Source organism: Zingiber officinale, chromosome 8B (genome assembly GCF_018446385.1).
Source record: "Zingiber officinale cultivar Zhangliang chromosome 8B, Zo_v1.1, whole genome shotgun sequence".
NCBI classification, from domain to species: Eukaryota; Viridiplantae; Streptophyta; class Magnoliopsida; order Zingiberales; family Zingiberaceae; genus Zingiber; species Zingiber officinale.
In genome coordinates this window covers 103,287,239-103,310,956 of record NC_056001.1, presented here as the reverse complement: position 1 = coordinate 103,310,956, position 23,718 = coordinate 103,287,239, and the positions used below count along the sequence as shown (strand labels likewise).

General features: G+C 33.7%; 1 protein-coding gene across 2 annotated transcripts in view; it reads left to right on the top strand.

Moving 5' to 3' along the window:
- LOC122016215 (vacuolar protein-sorting-associated protein 33 homolog) overlaps positions 1–20,619 on the top strand; it is a 56,443-nt gene extending 35,824 nt beyond the window's left edge. For both annotated transcript variants that reach the window (XM_042573447.1, XM_042573446.1), the window contains exons 16-22: positions 2,355–2,436; positions 2,588–2,658; positions 4,705–4,785; positions 11,894–11,951; positions 12,049–12,110; positions 19,224–19,317; positions 20,216–20,619. In XM_042573447.1, the coding sequence (XP_042429381.1) occupies positions 2,355–2,436; positions 2,588–2,658; positions 4,705–4,785; positions 11,894–11,951; positions 12,049–12,110; positions 19,224–19,317; positions 20,216–20,305 (538 nt within the window). In that variant the 3' untranslated portion in view covers positions 20,306–20,619. The remainder of the gene's footprint in view (positions 1–2,354; positions 2,437–2,587; positions 2,659–4,704; positions 4,786–11,893; positions 11,952–12,048; positions 12,111–19,223; positions 19,318–20,215) is intronic.
- Positions 20,620–23,718: the final 3,099 nt, after the last annotated feature.

Here is a 23,718-nt window from a genome sequence, read left to right as displayed (position 1 = left end):
CGCAGTACCTCGCCCCTCGGACGTATCGAGCCCGTCGACTCTCTCCCGTGCCGTCCTTTTTGCTAGCTGTGTCTTTCGCTTGACTTCCTGTGCTCTTAAGTTCCTACACACTTAAACACAAGACATCAAATACACACAGGACCTAACTTAACTCGGTTGACCACATCAAAACTACTTTGGGGTACTAACAGAATTGAAAAGTACAAGAGAGTGAAGGAAAAACGAACAATTTATAAAGAATTATATATTTGTAAAATTGAGAAAAACTTAAAAAAATATACAATAGCTAAGAAAGAGGCTAAGAAAGTAGTGAATGAAGCAAAGAATGAAATTTTTGAACGATTATATCAAAAGTTGGATACAAAAGAAGGGGAAAGAGACATTTATAGAATAGCTAAAGTGAGAGAAAGGAAGACAAGAGATCTTATTTAAATAAAATGTATTAAAGATAAATATAATAAGGTACTAGTAAACGATGGAGAAATAAAAGAGCAGTGGAAGAGGTATTTTCATCAATTTTTTAATGAAAGTTTAGGTGACCGTAATGTAAGTAGGTTAAATGAGTATAGAAATTTAATTTTTATCGTAGAATTTAAGCTTTAGAAGTAGAACACTCTTTAAATGAGATGTACAATGGAAAAGTCGTTGGACTAGATGATATTCCGACAGAGGTATGGAAGTGCTTAGGGAAACAAGGTATTGAATGACTTACAAAATTATTTAACATGATATTGAAAACGAAAAAAATGTCTGATCAATGGAGGGTAAGTACTCTAGTTCTCTTATATAAGAATAAGGGAGATGTACAAAATTATGCAAACTATAGGGGAATTAAACTAATGAGTCATACCATGAAATTTTGGAAAAAAAGTAATAGAAAAAAGATTAAGAAAGGAGACCATGGTGATTGAAAATCAATTTGGGTTCATGCTGGAATGTCGACAATAGAAGCTATACATCTTCCTAAACAGCTAATTGCAAAATATCGGGAGCAAAAACAAGATATACACATGGTATTAACTTAAAAAAAAAGCTTATGATAGAGTCATTATATGGAGAATTCTAGAAAAGAGAGGTGTTAGCGTAACATATATTGAACTAATTAAGGAAACGTACGAAGATGTAACAATCAGAGTAAAGACTTCAAGCGGAGTAACTGAAGCATTTCCAATAAAGATAGGGTTACATCAAGGATCAACTCTAAACCTCTAAGTCTCTCTCTTTTTTACACTAATTATGGACAAACTCACTACACACATTCAAAATACAGTACCGTGGTACATGTTGTTTGCAGACGATATAACTTGTGAGGGAGTAAATGCTAAATTTGAATCTTGACAGAAAACACTAAAAGGGAAAAATTTTAGGTTTAGTAGAATAAAGACGGGATATATGAAATTTAAGCTTAGTAATACTAAACGTCCTGAGACAATTGTTAAGATAGGAGATGATGAGTTGCCCAAAATCGAGAGCTTTAAATATTTAGGATCATTTTTGCAAAACGATGGAGGGATTGAGAGAGATGTCTTACATAGAATACAATCAGGATGATTGAAATGGAGGAGAGTATCGAGTGTTTTATGTGACCATAAAGTACCTCTAAAATTTAAAAGAAAATTTTACAAAATCACATTTAGACCTGCTATGTTATATGGAGCTGAATGTTGGGCTATGACTCGAGCACATGAACAGAAGATGAGAGTTGCAGAGATGAGGATGTTAAGGTGGACATATGAGGATGGATAGAATAAGAAATGAGAGCATTAGAGAGAAAGTTGGAGTTGTATTTATTAAGGAAAACTCTGAGAGATACATTTAAGATGGTACGGGTATGTAGACGATCAATAAATGCTTCAGTTAGGTGATGTGAAACTATGACAAACACACATATCAAAGGAAGAGGAAGACAAAAAAAAACTTAGTTAGTAACAATAAAACTAGATAAAATTTATTTAAGTATAGATGGTATAGTAGGAGATAGAGTTCAATGGGGTAAAAGGATCCATATATCCGACCCCACCTAGTGGGATAAGACTTGGTTGTTGTTGTTGTTGTTTAATTAATGTAATTCATTATCATTTACCTTTAATAAATTGTCTTTCTTATTTTAGAATTATACAAAATAAGCTTCATATTTAATCAAATGAATCGAACCGGATGGCTCTTTTCACTTTTGATTCATAAGAACTTTATCATTTTATATGTGAATCATATTGTATTATATAAATCGTGAATCACATGATTCAAACAAGCTATGGTCATATTCCATATCATTGCGTCTATATAATTTCTTCTATATAGTGAAAGCTAATTCCGATAATTGAAGAATAAGATGTTTCCTCTTTCTTGCTTAGGAGAGAGATTCTGCATAGCTATGGATTTGAGCACATGCCTACATTATATAATCTGGAAAAAGCAGGCCTCTTTAAGAAACAGGTAGGTACTCTGACAAGTAATAATTGGAAAAGTTGGTTATATTTGATTTACTCATCTCTATTCTTGACTATATGAAACTTCTTTTATTTTGGTGTTTTCTTATATTTCTCCTATATCTAAGCTCTGTTTTCTCGTTTGACCTTCTTTGCAGGAATCCAAAAGCAACTGGCTGGCTATTGCACGAGCTTTCCAACTTATTGTTGAGGAAACTGACACGGCCAAGTATATACATTGCATATATTTTTAATATTTTTGTGATTTCTTTACCTTGATCAAACTAATGCAAATTTTCTATGATGCTATTTATTATCAAGGTGACTATACTGTTTGGCCTAAGTTTCTAGTATCTTTGTAACTTTTGCATGGACATAGTTGAATTATGAACTTACTTTTTCTGGTTGAAACATTTCAAATAATGTATGTGACATTTAAAGTGAATGTATTTTAGGTGTTTTAGTACATTTTATCAAGTATAATTGGTTGGCATGTGGCACCATGAATTGTTGCTTTTCTTGATTTTGCTAGAGGTGGTGCCGATTTCGAGGTTAAATTTAGTAACCTATTTAGTTGTTTTTATTTTTCTTGTCTAATTTATGGTTGTCCAACGTTGTCATTACATGATTTTTGAAATACTCGTCACTCCTTGGCTTTAGTAAGATATTGAATTCTAAAACCGTGTTCATCTACCCTCGAACACTTTCTACTTTTCTATCCCTGTAAGCTTAATTTGTGGCATTTATTTATTTTTCATTATTTCAAATGCTTTGCAAGTATGTCTAGAAAATTAAACAAACATATGTTGTGTCGTGATCATTATCAAGCAGTGTTTATTCTAATTATTTAACTTAGTTACATGAATCTTACCCTCCCTTGAATTCTGTAAAGCAATATCATATTTTCTTTTCTTTCCTTTGCAACCACTATAATTTGTTTGGAGTTCATATAGTGTAAATGTACTTTTTCACACTTTTTTCATGAACCGATGGATCTATGATAGTAAAAGTTGCCTTTGAGTTTTGATTTGTTGGAATATGCAAACTTCTGGGGATGCAATAGAGAAAATAATTGATGCAGTATAAATTATGTTAAAATTCTCTTGTTGCTCAAATGAAGTTATAGAATAACCCTTCAATACAATCTATTCCCTGTTTTAATTTCTTATGATATTAAACTAGAATATGAGAAGTATCATTTGTTTTTGACATTAGAATCACATTTACAACATCATGCCATATATGTTGGTTCTCTTAAATGGATGCCTGTTAGGGCACAAGTCCAATTGTGTTGTTTCTCCGTCCTCTATGTTGTGTTTTATTGTCATTTGTTTTTGTTTTTCATTTTAATGTCCTGTTTTGTAAAATTTTTTTAGAGGTACTTTACGATCACAAAGAACACCTTATGCTCTTCTCTATTTCAACTATCCTGTTTGTATTCTATGTAAGACATCTTTCTCAATCTCTCCATCCTTTTATAGAGTTGAATGTTGGGTTATGACTTGAGCATATGAGTAAAAGATGAGAGTTGCAGAGATAAGGATCTTAAGGTGAATGTATGGACATATAAGGATGGACAGATAATAAATGAAAATATTAAAGAGAAAGTTGAGATTGCATCTTTTGAGAGCAAACTTTGGGAGGCACGTCTAAGATGGTACAAACATGTTAGACAACTAATAAATGCTTCAGTTAGACGATGTGAAACTATGATAAATATACATATCAAAGGAGGAAGAGGAAGATAAAAAAAACTTGGTTAACAATAATAAAACAAGATAAAATTTATTTAAATATAAATGATGATAAAACAACGAACCATTAGGTGGAATAAAATTTGGTTGTTGTTGTTGTATTTGGATAGTTTTTCTTTTATATTTCTTGTTTAGAACATGTTATACATCATATGTATATCACATCTAAAACTTTGCATATTTTATGTCTATCTTTTTTCAATGTTAAGCCATTGCTTGCATCACATGTTACTTTTCTCTAATTATCTTATACTACTATGAGTTAATTTCATATTAGTGAGCGCTCACATAAATCTAGCTGATTGTAACATCAAGGGAAATCATTAGACTTAGATGATTAGCCTCTACTTAAAAAGGAAAGATTCTGGTTTACTTACATGTTGTGCTCTTTTTTTTGGGTATGATTTAAGCCAATATTGTATTATAATAATTATGTGGTTCTAGTGTTTGATCTTATTAGTCCTTTTGATAGTTGCAAACCATTTGTTTTTGATTGTTCAAACTTCTTGATTGAATTTCAGCCCTAAAGATATTTCCTACATATTTTCTGGATATGCACCACTTAGCATTCGTCTTGTACAACATGCAATTCGTTCTGGATGGTAAGGCTCTACTGGTAATGTTCATTTCCAGTCTTATTCCATCAGCATTAGTTCAAAACTCTTATTAATCATGTTTTATTATTATTTTTTTGCTCACATTAAATACTTGGCATAAGGTACCCTACAGAGGTTATTTAGTATTTTCTTAACATCAAGGAGGGTCTAGTTAGGATATATCCTCTCATTTAACTCTTGATCATTGTGTAACCAATATATATTACTTTTTATTTCATAAGAACGATAATACTGTAAGACTTGAAAATTCAATCCTTTGTCATTCTTGAAAACATCTTCATTCATTTTTTATGTATTTTCTTTTGAAAAGATGGATGCCTTTTAAATTCATATATACAATACATATTCTTCTGTTTGGTTTTATTGTAAACATTAATACATCACCGCATGCATAGAGGCAAGTTGTTGTTAAGCAAATGCCTTAGAAGGTATTAGATTAATAAGACTATTAGTCTAATCAGTTTAGTTCATAGTAGTTCTACATTTTGAGTTTTATCATGTCTATGTATATCAATGTAATAAATATCTCAAATATAATAAGCAATACAATATTTCTATCCAATTTTTACATGATAGTAGAGTCCCTTTCTAGGGTTAGGATGGTTAAGATTTAAGGAACCTTCCCCTAGGGGGAGGTTGTTGGCTTAATATGATGGTGGTGGCCTTTGCTCATCTTTGTCTTCTTTCTCTTATTGATTGGATTGGGATCTTCCAGTTCATCATGAAATGAACCACCTCCTCGATGTGGTCGCACACTGTTAGGACCCCCCCATGGATATGGCGGCATTTGGCTTCGTCTTTACTTCCTTGCCTTGGACTGCCGCATGCCACTCATGTGTCATCATCTTCCACCGCCATGTGTACCCGGACTACTACATCTCCACCCATGCCTTTACTAGAAGAGATCCCCATGTGGTTGCACAAGGCATGCAAATAAGGATCATGGACACCAGGAGGGAGATGAGGCGACATTGACCCTTTTCCTAAGGTTTGTTGTATTTGCTGTCATGATTCATATTTTTGGCTACTTGTCCCTTGAGCTCACTTTATCGAGTGGAGGAATGTTGTTCTTTGAGCACGAGCAATTCTAGTGAGACTTGCCACTACTTCCTTTCACTGAGCGACCCCACCTTATTGCTAACTCTCAATCTCCTTTGTTGTGGTGCATGCCATCCCATCACTACAACCAGATATGTAGCTGGATGACCACCTTTCAAACACTAGCAAATTTCCTATACACCTTGAGCACGGGCCTATGTGCTTCTCCTTCGTTTGATAGAGTTATTTCCAAACTTTAAAATCTCGAACCTTGCCGAGGTTTCGATCCCAGACCGGAACGATACGGTTTCGATCCAGACCGGAACGATACAGTTTCGGTATCGTATCGTACCGTGCCGATACTATTTCGGTATTTTTTTATTTATATATAGTAATTATTAGATAAATATGTTTATTATGTATAATTTAAAAATAAGTTATATGTTGATTTTATATAAATTCTCAATTATTGAACAACTTAATATTGTTAGAAAAAATAATTAAATATAATTTTATTTAAAAAAAATTGATCTATCAATAACTTGAATTAAATTGATACATTATAATATGTTACCTTACTAATACCAAAAGGAGTGGCGTGAATCAGATGGAAGCATTGGTTCTTGTAACATTCTACTTAGGTCAACTCCATAATTCTCCAACGCCCAAATTAAATAATTATCCCATGACATGCAATATTGATATTGATTTCTCCATATGTCCATCAGCGTGTCTCGATTCATCACTGGATGTTGGATTTGAACTGACACCACTGAAATCGGAACGGGTATAGGAATATGCACAGGATAAGGATAAGGATAAGCATATGTCCCTGAGCTCTGGTATGATGGATCACCATATGATGCATCAGAGTTATAATAAGAAGGTTGCGAGTATGATGAACTTCGACCAGTATCAATCTTAGCTAAACTCTCCCGCATATCTTGATAATTATGAGTTTTCTTTTGTTTGCCACCCTTATATCGACGCTGATATTGAATAGCGTTACTTCTAGCTCCATGATCATAATCTTGAGTTGCATCTGTGTAATCTATCTCACATGTCCATGGCTCCGGTGCTAGAGTAGGGGGAACATAATTTTTACCACTAGATGCATCACTACTGTCGTCACTTCCATGAGTACTTGCACTGCTATCAACATCACTATCCTCATTTCGAACTTCTTGTCGGGCCACAGTGTCAGAAGGTGATGAAGTTTCATCACTGTCATCATGTTCTTGCTCATCAATTGCATCGAGTGTATTTTCTCTAATGCTCAATTGACCCTTTCCCGTAAAAGCAGGAGGTTTACCTTTTTCTTTCTTTCTTTCTAGTAAAAATTGTAGGAATTTTGCCTTTCCTTTTGCCTTTATCTATGGACTTTGATTGGATTTGGGGTTGAGATGTTTGAGAATGTCTAGACCGAGATCCAGAAAATCGAAATTCTTGATCAAATGCTTCATCATTATCTTCTTCCTCACAGATATCTCCTCTAGCTTGTATTTTTTCAATTTCTTGAGTAAGAAATTGAGATGGTCGTGGTGGGTCTCCTGCTTCATCAAGTAATGGATTCTCGGCCTCAACAGCGCTCCGCCAATCCATCATTGGATCATTTTCAGTTTGGACAAATCCAATATCAAATGGCTCTATATGTCATCACCAGACTCTTGTTCTTCATTCTCTTCTGTTATTGCTCTTAGTTGAAGACGCATATTATAATGAACGTAGACCATCTTCTCCAAGCGACGATAAGAAAGACAATTTCGTACTTTTGTATGAATGAGGGAGAAAGTTGACCAATTTCTTTCATAACCACTTGAAGACGTTGTTTGTGAGAGAATTCGTACTGCAATTTTTTCCAAATTTGGAGTTGATCCTCCATATTGTAACCATCATTCAGCTGTAAGATAAATAAGAACAAAATTAAAATATTATTTATATTTGTTGACAATAATTAGTAATAATTTTTACTATACTTACCTGCATCCATTTTATATTTGCATGACACTGCAATAGGATCGCTAAAAGAACCATATGCCTCTCGAAATAATCGACTTTCATTAATAGTCTCAACAATTGATTCTCCATTTGTATGTAGTCTTGATATTACATGTCTGAGAGCCACTAATAAATCATTATTTGTGCCAAGATTATAACGGTATTGATATGCCGGATTGAGATAATAACCTACGATAATTAAACATATATAATTATTAATAATAATATTAAAGATTCTTTATCATTAAAAAATACGTACCGGTCAAATGAATATATTTTCCAATTTGATTGTCCCATCTTGTAGTGATTATATCAATGTAATGTTGATACTTGGTTGGTGATTGTAGACGCCTCTTAATTTCCTCTTTTGCTTCATGAATTAGGCGGTAAACGTTGCCCATTTGTGGCTTCTTGTCCATATCAACTTTAAGTAGAATAACGTACAATGGTTCTACTACTATAAGAATCTCTGCGATATAGTCCTAAAATCTGACAGATATAATAATTTTTTGCACCTCCTTACCTTCGGCCGTGTTAGAATATCGAGAGGTCTCCCAATCTTCAGAAGAGATCATAGCCTTTAATTTGACTTTTTTCTGATTCAACGACTTTAACAGGAGAAAGTGAGTAGCAAACCTAGTCGCTCCTGGTTGCAGAATCTCCCCATCAATAAATTTTCTCATTAATCCATGAACCCAATGATGGTTATAGAGGAATTTTGTTAAAGATTGACCTTTTTTTACTACCTTCTTCACTATATCAAGCTTACCGATATCTGCCATCATCAAATCGATACAGTGTGCTGCGCATGGTGTCCAAAATAATGTTTGATATTGTTGCTCCAATAACTCTCCAGCCCTCTTAAAGTTGGCACCATTATCTGTAATCACCTGCACTATATGTTCTGCACCTATCTCTTGAACTACACTATCTATCAAACGATATATGTAGAGTGCATCATGATAGTCTGTAGTTGCATCAATAGATTTATGAAATATCACCTTTCTATTGCAGTATAGTAGAAAGTTGATAATGCTCATCCGTGTAGGTCCTGCCCAGCCATCACACATCAACGTAACTTCATATAAGCTCCATTGCTTCTTGCATGATAGGATCCAAGTCTTAATCTCCTCCACTTGTTCATCTAAATATGGACCGACAATTTCATATGCAGTCGGAGGTTGAATACCAGGACCAGATTTTTGGATATTGGACAAATTTAGCAATACTTTTACCGATTGATTTCTTCTTCTCTTTTGAATATGCATCATCAGTCCTAGTCTATTTGCTAGCTTGGTCTGGGAATGTCAGTGGATCAATATCAGCAATATCGACGGCACGTCTTCATCCCATAGAAGGAAAAAAATGACCAATACCGCCTTGTGTTGAAGGAAGACGAACACTTGCACTCCTTCTTAATGTTGATGCAGTAGTTGAGCCACTTCCACTGGTACCAGAGCCACTTCTATATCGTATATTTTGCTTATAGTCATATTGAGTTCGAGAGGCGCTGAGAGCTGCTAAAAAGTCTTCATCATTTGGAACTTCACCATGACCTTCAAATTCATCATAGATTGGTTCTTTAGAACTTCGGCTATCAACAAGTTCACGTTGTTGTTGTTGTTTATACTTTAATGTTTTTTTGCCATCAAGTTCGTCTTTCATTGCACGACGAACTTCTTGAGAAACTTTTGGACAATTAGAAACATCCGGATATCCACTAGCAAGATGTTGTTTTAGGCGTGTGACTCTACCGCCGCGTCCAATCATATCGTAATACAAACATTGTCAATGGAATCGATTTTCTAATCGACGTGCGTGTCTCCAAGCTGGATCATGAGATTGTTGTTTGGATGCCATTGCCTATACATTATAAAAAAATTAAGAATAATACACATTTCCAGGTAATGATCATCATTTTATAACGTTAAGAATATATTTATCATTGTAAATTTATAAATTAAATATATAAATTATAAAGAGCAACTTTCTAAAATTTAAAACAATCTCCTAAAAATATTAATTCGCCTTTCTCAATTTAGAATGATCAGAATTGCACCAGATTATAAGTGTTTTATTAGGAATCATAAACATGACAACATATCTTTATCCAAATTTTTAAAATAAAAGATTTGTAATATTTCTAAACATATTACAAAATTACAAAAATTAATATTCATGACTCCAAATTTTAAATTAATTCTAAGATAAAAAATATTATCTATAATAAATATATAAATTAGCATAAAGATGTTACTTTATATATAATAATTATACAAATTAATTATTATTTGTAAAAATATAAAATAATAAAAAATATTATAATATATATCAGATTTCTTATATATATTTTTTAAAATTTTAAACAGATTTTTTATAATTTTTTTAAAATTTCTAAATACAATTTAAAACATTGAAAATTAATTTTTCAGAATATTAATTAAAATTTTAATTTTTAAATATATATTTTTATATATTTTAATTTTTATTGAGAAAATTTAATTAGGATTTAGAAAAGCATGTTTGAAATACCATAAGCCTGTTTGGAATACCATACCAACCTTAGGAATTGTTATAAATTTAAATTATATTTAATTTCCTTCACCCCTAGGGCACACGCGGGCACGGGTGCTGGCAGCAACGAACGATCACGCCGCTCGACAGCGGCGGATCGCAGGGTCCGACGACTCCTTCGGCGCCGCCTGCGATGCATACGAGATGGGAAATCGTACCTCTGTCGCTGCTCGTCTCGCTACTGCTCGCCGCGTCTCGCCTCGCCTCGCCACTGCTCGCTGCTGCTAATCGATCGCTCGTTGGTGCGTTTTTATAGGATTTTTGCGAGCGACAGAAGGAATCGATTCGATTCCTTCTGTTGCGCGATTTTTTCGATCGCGAGTGTCGCGCGTGCTGGCGCGCATCAATGAGCGTATCACGAGCCGAAAGCACAGCGCCACGTCTGCACATATCACGCGTCAAAATTTCTGCGTGTCGAGTGCCGGTTTCGGCTAGGCGACGAAACGGTAAAAACCGTCCGTGTCGCCTGGCACGAAACGGTATTCTAAACCTTGGTTCTTTCTCTTCTTCTCCAACAAACTCCACCCCTTCTTTTGATCTGGATAGCATGCAAAGTCAAGATTTTCCTCTTCTTTCTTCTCTAAACAGAGCAGTAACAATCCTTCCTCTTCAGATGTAGCAGAAGTCTTGTGCCTTCTCTTCTATTTCCATATTTCCTCCCATCTAGAATTGATTGGGGACCTCTATCTGCAGATCCATCTGTAGATCTAATAGTTTCTTCAATTCAATTCTGAGAGCAAAATATGTCTTCCCCCTTTCCTTTGCTAATCTCTCTTTCATGCTCTTCTCTTCTTTAATTAGTTTCTTCTCCCTCTATTTGCCCGTGATTCCTATGTGTTGAAGACTCACGATGTTGAACTTGGTCTCCTATTTGTTTTTAGCAGTGCAGTCTCCTTCACTCTATTATTCTTCAGGATTTACTGTGATGGGGTGCCATTGCAAGTATACACTAGATATATGGATAACAAAATCCAACCTTTGCTAGATATAGCAAAACAAAAATGGGATATTTTCTCTATGAATGTCTTCTTTGACTTTTAGGTGGCACATTAGAGATTGAAGAGAACAAGTGGATGCACACCTTGGGAATATTTCACTTTAGAAAATTCTAAAACCTAATACAGTGGTTCTGATAGAATACAGAATTTGAGAAGATAAAATATTGTATGCCATTCATCATATAGTAACCATTACATTGGTGTATACAGATTGATAAGAAAGTTTGAATCAAACTAATGTGGGACTGAACTAATCTCATCTAATACTTAAAACCCAATACCTTTAACACGCACTTAGAATTTTGGAATCTTCTATTTTCAATTTATTTCCTGAAAAAAGAGATATTTCTGAGAATGTATTTACTGAATCTTCTGATTGACTAGTTTTGCATCAAAGAATTTTAAATATTCTTTAATTTGTGCTTATGAAAATGTCTTTGTTTGATTGTACTTGGTCCTTTGTTCTTGATCAATTGACCTTTCAGGCGGTCTATGGAAGAAATACTGAAGCTGTTACCAGGACCTCATGTGGATCTAAAGAGGGTCTGTCCTTGTATTTTCCAGTTTATATAGGTTATAGGCATGTAATGGTACATATATCCTGTACAGTTGATCGTGATCATATGTTTGTCTGCAACAGGGTGTTCCTAATAGCAACTCTTTGCTAGATGCAAATCCAGCTTTCCAATCTAATTTTGATAGGTACCAGTAACACATACACATCTAAGTTGATGTAATTACTTGCAGTTATTTTTTTTTCTATTGTCAAGTTTTTTTACTTTCACTTTTGAAGTAAGCTTTATTCTCCTTTCATTTTTGTTATAAACTTGCTAAAGTGTTACTTTTATTATCGAATCATGGCTATATCAAAGTGAAAAGGGAATGCCTCTTTTACGTTAAGGTTGCAATTTTTTTTCTTGATATTTTAAAATTTAAGATAAAAATAAACCATAAGGTGCTAAATTACAGTTAATATTCAGAGATGTAAACTGAACCATGTCTCTGGCAAAAGTGTAAACATTCTACTACCAATGTGATGATGGAATTGCATGCTTTCAACTTAAAAACCATGCATTTTGAATTTTGACTGAAGAAATGCCTTTTGGTTAAAGTTTAACCACTTAAACAAAATATACTTAATTAACTAGAAAAATTGCCTTTGAATACTTTTTTTGGATTATATTTTAATTGTAAAAATTGAATAATAATATTATTCATCTTCCTTGTAAAGTTGATATAAGAGTACCACCTTGTTTGACACTGCTCGTGAAGTAAAAAAGGAGGAATCGATGTGAAAGGAGGAATCAATGTGACTCTCAAATTGTAATTGATTTTAGTAATTCTTCTATTTAAGGTGTTGAGAAGTTTAGTCTATTTATTAATTTAGAAGTTTAATTAGGTAATTGCATTTTTCAAATTAGGATATTCATTTCCAATTTGGTTAGGGTTAATTTTATAAAAGTTGTGTTATTTCAATATGCATTAATCATCCTTCAACCAAGGATTGAAAACGCATTCGGAGTTCGAGTCTAAAGCTCGGTTCCCAACATAAACCATATGTGCCGAGTAACATGAGTGCTTGTGCTAGTGGCAATATCGAGAACGAGCCCTAGGTGGAGGAGAAATAGGCAATAGAGGAGGGTTGTATACCTCTTATTAATGTTGTGGAATGATTAGAAGCCTCGTTGTGCCTCGCATTGCAGTAACACTTTTGCCTCATTGAAATTAGGGGGAAGAAGCTAGTCGTCATCATATATCCAATGCCTTCATTGTGCTTTGCGTCATTGTGGCACTTTCATTTGCGGGAACTAGGAAGAAGAGGAAGTAAGCCATTGTCACATGCCTACAAAAGCATTAGAGGAGCCTCATTGTCTCACGTCATCCTAACACTTTCATCTCGTGGGAATTAGGAAGAGGAGGTAAGTTGTCATGATGTAGTAGTTTTTTTTGTCTTAGTAAATTCCATATGCCAGTCCGTGGGTGGAACAATATGCTCGCTTGTTCCTATCAACACCAACAAAATTATTAACTATTTATTATTAATATATTTTTTTTCTTTTAAGTGCTTTGTGAGTTTTTCTTCACCTTGAGTGTGTGTTGGTATTAGAGTCGAATTTTCATTTTCTATTCTATATGTATTTCCATCCACTGTTCTCTTGCTATTTCTCATTTAACATAAACTCGTTCACTAGGGCACTACTGTTCATGAGCCCATTAACCCCAAAGAGGTCCTTGATCTCTAGCCGTTTGTGTGAGATCATAAACTTCATTTGTGGCATTCATTATTTCCTAGATCTCCTTACTAATCACTATTGAATCCCCTGTTGCCTCAACGGTTGCGGCTTGTGAGTTAGATACTATTGAAACTCCTTTATTGATTGCACGCTAGACTCAATTTCCTATAGAAGGTGCAAAATCTAATACTCAATTTTTATAAAAAGAAATTATAGAAGTTTTCCAATTGTGTTGATTTAGCTTTGACCTCATTTTAGGATTGTAGCCAAATGAGTTCAAGAAGGTTGAGTTTGGTTGAGATTGTTTACGAGCCAATTGAGCTAGCTCCAATTGAATATAGTTTTGTTTGAAGATATTCCAGAGTACAGTTTACTTCACCTAGGTTAGTTGTAATTCAGTCAAAATTTGTTATGGTTATGGTTTAATTTGCCCGAGTTAGGAGCAACTTTGTTGAGATAGAATAACAACAACAACCAAGCCTTATCCCACTAGGTGAGGTCGGCTATATGAATCCTTTTACGCCATTGAGCTCTATTTCCTACTATATTATCATCTATACTTAAATAAATTTTATCTTATTTCTTTTTTGGTCTTTCTCTTTCTTATTTGTGTGTTTGTCATAGTTTCACATCGCCTAACTAGAGCATTTATTAGTCGTCTAAGTACATGCTCATACCATCTTAAACGTGTCTTTCGGAGTTTTTCCTCAATAGATGTAACTTCAACTTTCTCTCTAATGCACTCATTTCTTATTTTGGTCATCATCGTATGTCCACACATCCACCTTAACATCCTCATCTCTGCAACACTCATCTTCTGCTCATGTGCTCAAGTCATAACCCAACATTCAACTCCATATAACATAGCAAGTCTAACTATGGTTTTATAAAACTTTTATTTAAGTTTTAAAGGTACTTTACGGTCACATAAAACACCTGACGTTCTCTTCCATTTCAATCATTTTGTTTGTATTCTATGTAAGACATCTTTCTCAATCCCTCCATCGTTTTGCAAAAATGATCTTAAATATTTAAAGCTCTCAGTTCCGGACAACTCATCATCTCCTATCTTAACAATTGTCTCATTACGTTTAATATTGCTAAACCTAAATTCTATATATTGTCTTTATTTTACTAAGCCTAAAACTTTTCCTTTTTAGTGTTTCCCGCCGAGATTCTAGTTTAGCATTTACTCCTTCACGTGTTTCATCTACCAAAACAATATCATCTGCAAATAATATGCACTACAATACTAAGTCTTGAATGTGTGTAGTGAGTTTGTCCATATATAATATAAAAAGATAGGGACTTAGAGCTAATCCTTGATGTAATCCTATCTTTATTGGAAATGCTTCAGTTACTCCGCTTGGAGTCTTTACTCTGGTCATTACATCCTCGTACATATCCTTAATTAGTTCAATATATGTTACGTTAACACCTCTCTTTTCTAGAATTCTCCATATAAACTCTATTATAAATTTTTTTTAAATCAATGAATATCATGCATAGATCTTATTTTGCTCCCGATATTTTTCAATTAGTTGTCTAAGAAGATGTATAACTTCTATTGTCGACCTTCTAGGCAGGAACTCAAATTAATTTTCGGTCACCGTGGTCTCCTTCCTTAATTTTTTCCTATTACTTTTTACCAAAGTTTCATGGTATGACTTATTAGTTTAATACCTCTATAGTTTGCACAATTTTTTACGTATCCTTTATTTTTATAAAAGGGAATTCGAGTACTTACCCTCCATTGATCAGACATTTTTTTTTCATTTTCAATATCATGTTAAATAATTTTGTAAGCCATTCAATACCCTGTTTTCCTAGGCACTTCTATACCTCTATCGGAATACATCTGGTCCAACGGCTTTTCCATTGTGCATGCTATTTAAAGCTTGTTCTACTTCTAAAGTTTGAATTTTACGATAAAAATTTAAATTTCTATACCCATTTAACCAACGTAAATTATCTAAGTTAAGTTGGTCACCTAAACTTTCATTAAAAAGTTGATGAAAATGCCTCTTCCATCGCTCTTTTATTTCTCCATCGTTTACTAGTACCCTATTATATTCATCTTTAATATATTTTATTTAGATAAGATCTCTCGTCTTCCTTTTTCTCACTTTAGCTATTCTATAAATGTCTCTTTCCCCTTCTTTTGTATCCAATTTTTGATATAATCGTTCAAAAGTTTCATTCTTTGCTTCATTCACTACTTTTTTAGCCTCTTTGCTATTATATATTTTTTTAAGTTTTCCTCGTTTTTACAAATATATAATTCCTTATAAACTGTTCGTTTTTCCTTCACTTTGTCTTGCACTTTTCAATTCAACCACCAAGATTCCTTATTTAGTGGTGCATGTCCCTTCGACTTATCGATTACACTCTTAGCTACTATTTTCAACTTTGATATCATCTTATCCCATGTCGTATTAGAGTCACCAAATATTTCACCTAATACTTGCACTCCTATCTTCTCCTTAAATATATTTTGCTTCCCATCCTTTAACTTCCACCACAATTGTAGGAGTTGTATATATTTTCTTTCTATTGATATTATGCTTGAGGCATATATCCAACACTACTAACTTATGTTAGGTAGTTAAACTTTATCCAAGAATGACTTTGCAATCTTTATAAATTTTTTTATCCTTCTTCCTAACCATAAGAAAGTTAATTTGTGATTTATTATTCTCACTTTTGAACGTGCCTAGGTGTTCCTCTATTTTTTTTAAAAAATATAATAGCTAATATAAAGTCATATGTCATCGCAAAATTTAATATGGTCTTCCCTTTTTCATTTTTCATTCCAAACCCATAACCTCCATGGACTATCTTATATCCCTCATTTTTCACTTTGACATGCTCATTTAGATCACCTTCAATTAAAATTATTTTATTTGGTGGAATGTTTTATAATACTTCATCTAAGTCGTCCCAAAACCTTATTTGGTAGCTTTATCTAATCTTACTTGTTGTGCATATACGCTAATTATGTTCATAGTTCTTTCGTCACTAATTTTATTCCCTTTTCTAACTATGCCTACAACGAACTATCTACAATAATACCCACTCCATTTCTTGCTTTACTCTTTCCTGTGTACCATAATTTAAAACCCGAGTTCTCTATCATCTTTGCCTTCTCGCCTACCCATTTTTGTCTTTTGTACATACAAAATACTAATTCTTCTCTTAATCATCGTATCTACTATCTCCATTGTTTTACTAGTGATAGTTCCTACATTCCATGTTCCAAATCTTAGACTATTAGTTTTCCTATTATATTTGTTCTTATCTAATCTATGGGGTAAGAACTCTTGCCTATTTAACACTACACCCAAGTTTTCATGGAGATGTAGCGGTCATTGCCGATACGTTATAGTCGGACCCTGCAACGTGAACTCTTGCATATTTAGCACTACACCCGAGTTCTGGAGATGTAGTAGTCCTTGCCAAGATGTTACAGTCGGACCTTGCAACGCGTTCCTTCTAAGGAACAACGTAGCATTAGTGCAATAGTTTAATGGATCAATTTATTGAACATTTGTCATAGTTTTAACGTTGTCCGACAACCTAACGTAACTCTCCTTTATTCGGACTTGGGACTGACCATGACTGGTTCATTATGGACGGAGTTTTTGTCGAGATAGAAGTGGTGAAATAATGGATTCTATTTCACTTAGGCTGGATGCAGTCTTGTATAAGTAGTATTGTGTCACTTGGCTTAACTTGGTTAAAATTGAGAATAGGGATGTGAGACTCCTTTGTGGTAAGATTGTGAAAAAGCTCTCATGGGGTTCTGCAGAGGCTATGAATCTTTTGAAAATCTGTGTTTTCAATGATGAGAGGACTTTCCTTTTATTGGTCTCCGGTGAGCAACTTTTAACGCCCATGTACCTTGTGTCATTGCTTAACTCCGTTCTTCTGTGACAGATAACATCTTAATTAACTAGGTAAGGCTTACACGTGGGGATAAGCCCCCCTTTGACAGCGTTTGGGTTTCTGGAAACTATTATTGTATTAACATACATTCCTTATGTTGTTTATACAATGGACTAAAGAGAATGGTGTTGAAGCATGCTTTTGGGAAACATAGATCAATATGTTTTTCTTATTGCTAGGACTCACACTCAACGAACTTAAATAGTTAGATAAATTTGAACAATCTTCTGAACATTAAAAGACTTGAATGATCTTCTGATACTAGAAAGGCTTAATATGAGACAAACTCAGAAAACTTTTTGGAAACATAGACCAATATGCTATCCCTATTGCTAGGACTCACACTCAAGATCCTAATATGAGACAGATTTGGAACAATCTTAGGATTATTAAAAATACTTAGCTAATGAAGATGATTGTGAATTTGTAGAGAAAGTTAAGAGGGTTCAACCACAGAAGCATATGATGGGGTTATTTCACCTTCTTTTCTCTGTAGGCGTGTTTTCCTAGTTTCCTATGCAATTTTCACTCTATTCCTGAGTTATTCTCAATTTTTTTTTTGAACTTATGATTTTCACTAATTTATCACTTATTGTCTGTGATTCTCACTTATTTATCATTGATTTACACTGACTTGTTTCTTTATCTTTTATTATACACTTTTTTTTTGTTCTTATTCTTATTTTTGTTTTATATGTTTTATCACTATGTTGGACTGTCTTCTCTTCTTCACTAGAATGAAACCATGGAAGGAAACTTTGGATTTAAACATATGCTATCTCTCTTTCATTACTTTGGGCATATTATATTCTAGATTTATATCAACAATTACTTGTTTTTTTATTGTCAAAGTCATTCTATTTGCCATAGCAAACATAATTTAGAAGTATTCGACTGAAGTAGGTGTTTTTTCTATATGCCATGTGTTTTTTGTAAATTTTACGACATATTTTATATGCATATTGTTTCGGATCCATTTAAAAGTATTTGATCATGTTTTATGTGCCTTGCTCATTGTTTAGTGAAATAAAGTAAGGAAACAACCTTATAGTTCTTGTTTCTGTAGTTCAGTCAAGTCAATCGGTCAGACTTAAAATTATGGATGTCTTCATAACAAAGATGATCTTAATACTGTTAAGTTTAAGGTAATATTGGTGGTCGTCAAAAGGTAACATTTGGAACTAAGAAAGTGATCAATGAATAAATAGAGCCACTGAAAAAGAAGAATTAAAATCATAACAAATATGAGAGCAAACTAGCACTAAATAGGGTGGTCCTTGTGGTATGATATATCTTGTAGAACAACAACAAAAGTTGTCAGTATGAACTATTTTATCCACTGCAAACACTCCAATCACGGAACTAATAACTCCCATCTCTTGTTTTATTATTGGCTGTGTTGATTGTTTTTAGAAAATCATAGAGGACTGCCATTAGAGGTTATGGAATGTAGGTACTAGTGTAGCTGTATGAAATTTATCTAGGAAATAAAGCTTGTTGTTGCCTTTGTTTTAATGTTGACTGCCTTCTGTCTTAGAATGACCTACACATTCATCTTCTCTTGGACTTATTAACCTTTTTGTTTATTACACTTGCTTATACTATAATTTTAGAAACTAAACTGTGAAAGTACCAGGGTCACTGATGGACGTCGGTCATTAGCTTTGGTAGTCTTCATCGGTGGAATATCTTTCGCAGAGATTGCTGCTCTTCGTTTTCTTAGTTCACAGGTACATTTTTGCACCTTGTGTTGCATTTTATTTAATTTCAAAAGATAACTTATAGAAGTTCATGATCTAATTCATATATGAGATGCAAGGCTTTACTAGTCATTACCTTGGGTCTCAAAGGTGCCTCTAAAATTGATTGCAACTTGTAACATTAACTGAGTATCAGTGGCTCGCTTATCAAAAGCTTAACCTCTATAGTTTTCATGTTATTTAGGTCATTATGTTTAAAGTAGGGAAAAACCATTACCTTGGATCTTAAAGAGGTCTCTGAAATATGTGGCAACTTGTAACTTTAATTGAAAGTATCAGAACTATCAGTTGTTTACTTATCAAAAGCTTAACCTCTAGAGTTTTCATGTTATTTAGGCCATATTTTGTTTAAAGTATAGGGCCTTTTACATGGCTTATAACACCATGCTGGAAAGTTAGAATATACTATGCTGTTTGTGCTTTAGTTGCAGAAAGAACATGCCATTTCTACCTATTGTCCACGGGTATACTCCAATATTGCAGTGTTATCAATATTTGTGAGTTATTAAATGTTTGCGAGTCTTGTTTATTGATATGACAAGAACCTTAATGAATTGCATTTCAAGGACATCAGATCAATCTACAAAGAATTTACTGTGAGGCCAAAGTAGGGAATAATAATATAAGATAAATCTTACAAGTTATCTTTTCTATATCTAGGTCCTTATCCACATATGTAGTAAGGTAGCTGAAGATGTTGGATACACCAGAAAGTTGTAATTATTTTTGTATTAATGACTGAGGATGGAGTCATATGTCTCCTTTATCTTGCATTGTCTAGAATTATCCTATGAATATCTTCTTTATATACTATCAGTTCTGCCTTGGTTCTTCTTCTATAATGAATTTTTTCTTGCTCGCACTGCAGGAAGGAATGGGGTATGACTTCCTTATTGGGACTACAAAAATAATCAACGGGACAACTTTACTTGAAACTCTCATGGGCTACAAAGATTAGGGTTCTGGAAATCTAAGATTACAACTCATTCTGGCATTCGATCGAGAGTGAACTTGTATTTTTTGGCCGTAAGTTTGCAATTTAATTTAAGCTAGGATGCTGCTGGCTACTGTTTAAATAACCTGATTTATTGATCAATTTATACAGTACTAGACTAGAGCTTTTTTCCTCCAAGAGTGTTTGATTGTAATATTGCTGCTGTAGGATTTTGGATTGTATGCAATACAATATTGCTGGTTTTTTGAACTTGTATCATATAAATTCTAACTGTAAATTAGATAAGGTTATATGACTGATTTCTCTTTGCCTGATTATCTATTTGCCATCGTGGATCAGTGCAATTCTTTTCAGTAATAATCTCCAACTTAATATTGTTAAAGAAATCTTTGAGAAATTTTTTATAGTGAGTATTCAATTTTTATCCTCATTCCTATATCTATCGGAAGATTGGATATTCATCTGCATATTCATAATTAAATATCCTCTATATTAATAATTTTATTCGTTCAATTCCACTGCATTATTCAAGAAAAGTATATTAGAAATAATATCATATCTAAACATATATAATTAAAAAAACAAATTAAATATTTATGGAAAAGAGAAAATGAAAAGTTTTTTTCTTTAATATTTTTTATCTCGAAAGAGTAAAAAATGGAAAGAGAAATTTACGGTGGAGAAAATCTATACGTGGTGAAATCGGTTATTTTGATGACTCTGCCCCACATCAAGACTCAAGAGGGGAGTTAATCAGGTACCGAATCTCTTGCTTTGACAATGGTCGCTGCATCTCTGTGCGCTGTGTTTGCTCCCACCACCACAGCAGGTCCAGCTAGGAATATCGGAGATCAAAGCCTATCTCAACGGAGTCCCACCACCACAGCAGGTCCAGCTAGGAATATCGGAGATCCACACTTATCTCAACGGAGTCGATCTATACCCCCAATATGTTTGGGGGCGTCCACGCTATTTGTCAAGGTGCAGCAAAAAAAATATAAAAAAAAATATTTCAATTCTGTATATTGACAGAAATAATGAAATAGCAAATAATTATTTCTGGATGGTTTTATTGATGAAGTAAAAGGATTTATTTATAGAAACTGTTTAACTAATAATGAAAATATTAAATAATATAATAATAATAATTGAATATAATAAATCTAGAAATATTACTTTTTACTGTCAGTTTTTTATTATGATATTAAATATAATAAATCTTGATTGATTGGAAACAATTCGAGATTATTTTCCATAATTATTTTCTTATTGTCATTACATCCGACAAACTTAACGAGAGTGCCTGAACGTTAAGTGCGATTGCTAACTTGGTAAAATGTTGTCTAGATAATGACTTGGTAAATTATATATCAGAAATTTGATCTTATGTAGAAATGTAAGAAACCAAAAGTTGTCGAGTCGCTACACGTTCCTGAACAAAATGAAAATCAATCTCCACGTGCTTGGTACGAGCATGAAAGACTAGATTTGCCGCAAGATAAGTTGCTCCTATATTATCACACTAGATTCTGGGTGTAGTGGGCGAAGAAAAATGTAATTATGAAAGAAGAGATTGTAGCCAAATAATTTTGGATGTCGCATTAGCGATAGCTTTGTGTTCAGTTTCAATGCTAGAGCGAAAGACTGTAGGTTGCTTCTTTGAGAGCCAAGAAATAAGATTTCGTCCAAGAAATATTACATATCCATTAGTCGAACGTCTGTCTTCATGAGATCCGACCCAATCGGCATCACTATAGGCATTCAACTCTAGTGAGAACTGACGATATAAAAGAAGACCGTGTAAAATCATGCCTTTTAAGATAACAAAGAATTCTCTTAACACCTCCCAATGGTACTCGGTGGGAGAATGCATAAATTGACAGACACGATTAACTACAAAAGCAATGTCAGGTCATGTAATAGTGACATATTATAGGATACCAATAATACTTCAGTAGATCTGGAGGGGTCAGCCATTAAAGGAGAGGAAGAAGGAGCATTAAAACCTCCTTCAATTATTGGTGTGAAGATAGGACGTGCGCCATCTATTTTAGCTCGTTGAAGAAGTCCAGTAATATATTTGCTTTGAGAGAGAAAACAACCTTCAGCATATGGAAGAAACTCAATGCTAAGGAAAAAAATTGTTGGATCGCAGAAGTCGCTAGAGGGGGTGAATAACGATCTAAAAATTCATAGCGAGATTAAGTCGAGTATGCAACGGAAAAACGAAAACAAAACACAATGCTAACACGAACCAGTTTTACTTGGTTCGGAGCCTTCGTCAATCCTACTCCAAGGTCCGCACTCGTCGAGTGCTTTCGTTGGGCAATCACTAATAGTTCGCAAACAGGATTACAATAGTGAGTACAAGAACTATTATAAAGAAAAAAATACCGATAACAATAAAAAGAACTTGAGCCGCAGGTTTTCGGAGAGGCTTTGCACCGTCGCAGGAGCATAGCACAATAGAGCAGTTGTAGGAAGAAGTTGTTCTATTCAGCTCTGGAGGTAGGCTCCTTATATAAGAGTGCTTCGGGCGCCCGGACCATGACGTCAGCCCAGCCAATCAGTGCGCTCCACGTTGCGACGAGATAAGTTTTTGCCTTCCGGGCGCCCGGATCCCTTCCGAGTGCCCAGACCACCATTTTCCAGAAAATTTTTTTCTTGCAAAAAAATATTAGTCTGAGGCAAAATAAATGTTATACTACCTTGCACAACAAAAGTTAGCACAATTAAAGTAAAGAGTAGTAATTAGATTTCATCTTACCGAGAATATAGTCACGATCTCAACTTAGATTTTCAAAATGGTTCTAAGTTGGATCGACGCCTAAGTTCCCTAATTGGGAACGCGTTCTCACCAAGTCACTCTCCTCCAATGACTTATCTTAACTTACCTGTTAGACGTCCGATCATTTAATTTTATTGATAAAAGTAATCAATTAATTTAATTTTAATAAATTTAATTTAATTTTAACCAAATGCTCACTGTACTTATGAGAATGTTAACTCGAATCATTTTGTTTATTTGTATAACATCTCTCATTCTTGTGTAACAATTCATATTATAAAATCAAGATCCTTTTTTACTATTTGTTTATATATAATAAAAACAAATAATATACTTTTTATTATTATTGCGTGACTTTAAAACTTACTGTTCCCGCGTTCTCTTATTTTTCAACTAAAAACAAATAATATGCTTTTATTATTAGTGCCTGACATTGGAAGTTAGCTGTTTCCGCATTCTTCTATCTATTTTTCCACAAATAAACTCCTGAATTACAAATAAGCAAAATGATTCCAGTTGAGTACAGTCAGTATCTGGTTAAAATTCAACCGGCTAAATCAAATTTATTAAAATTGAACTAATTAATTTTTTTATCAATTGAATTAATTGATTTTTATTATTAAAATCA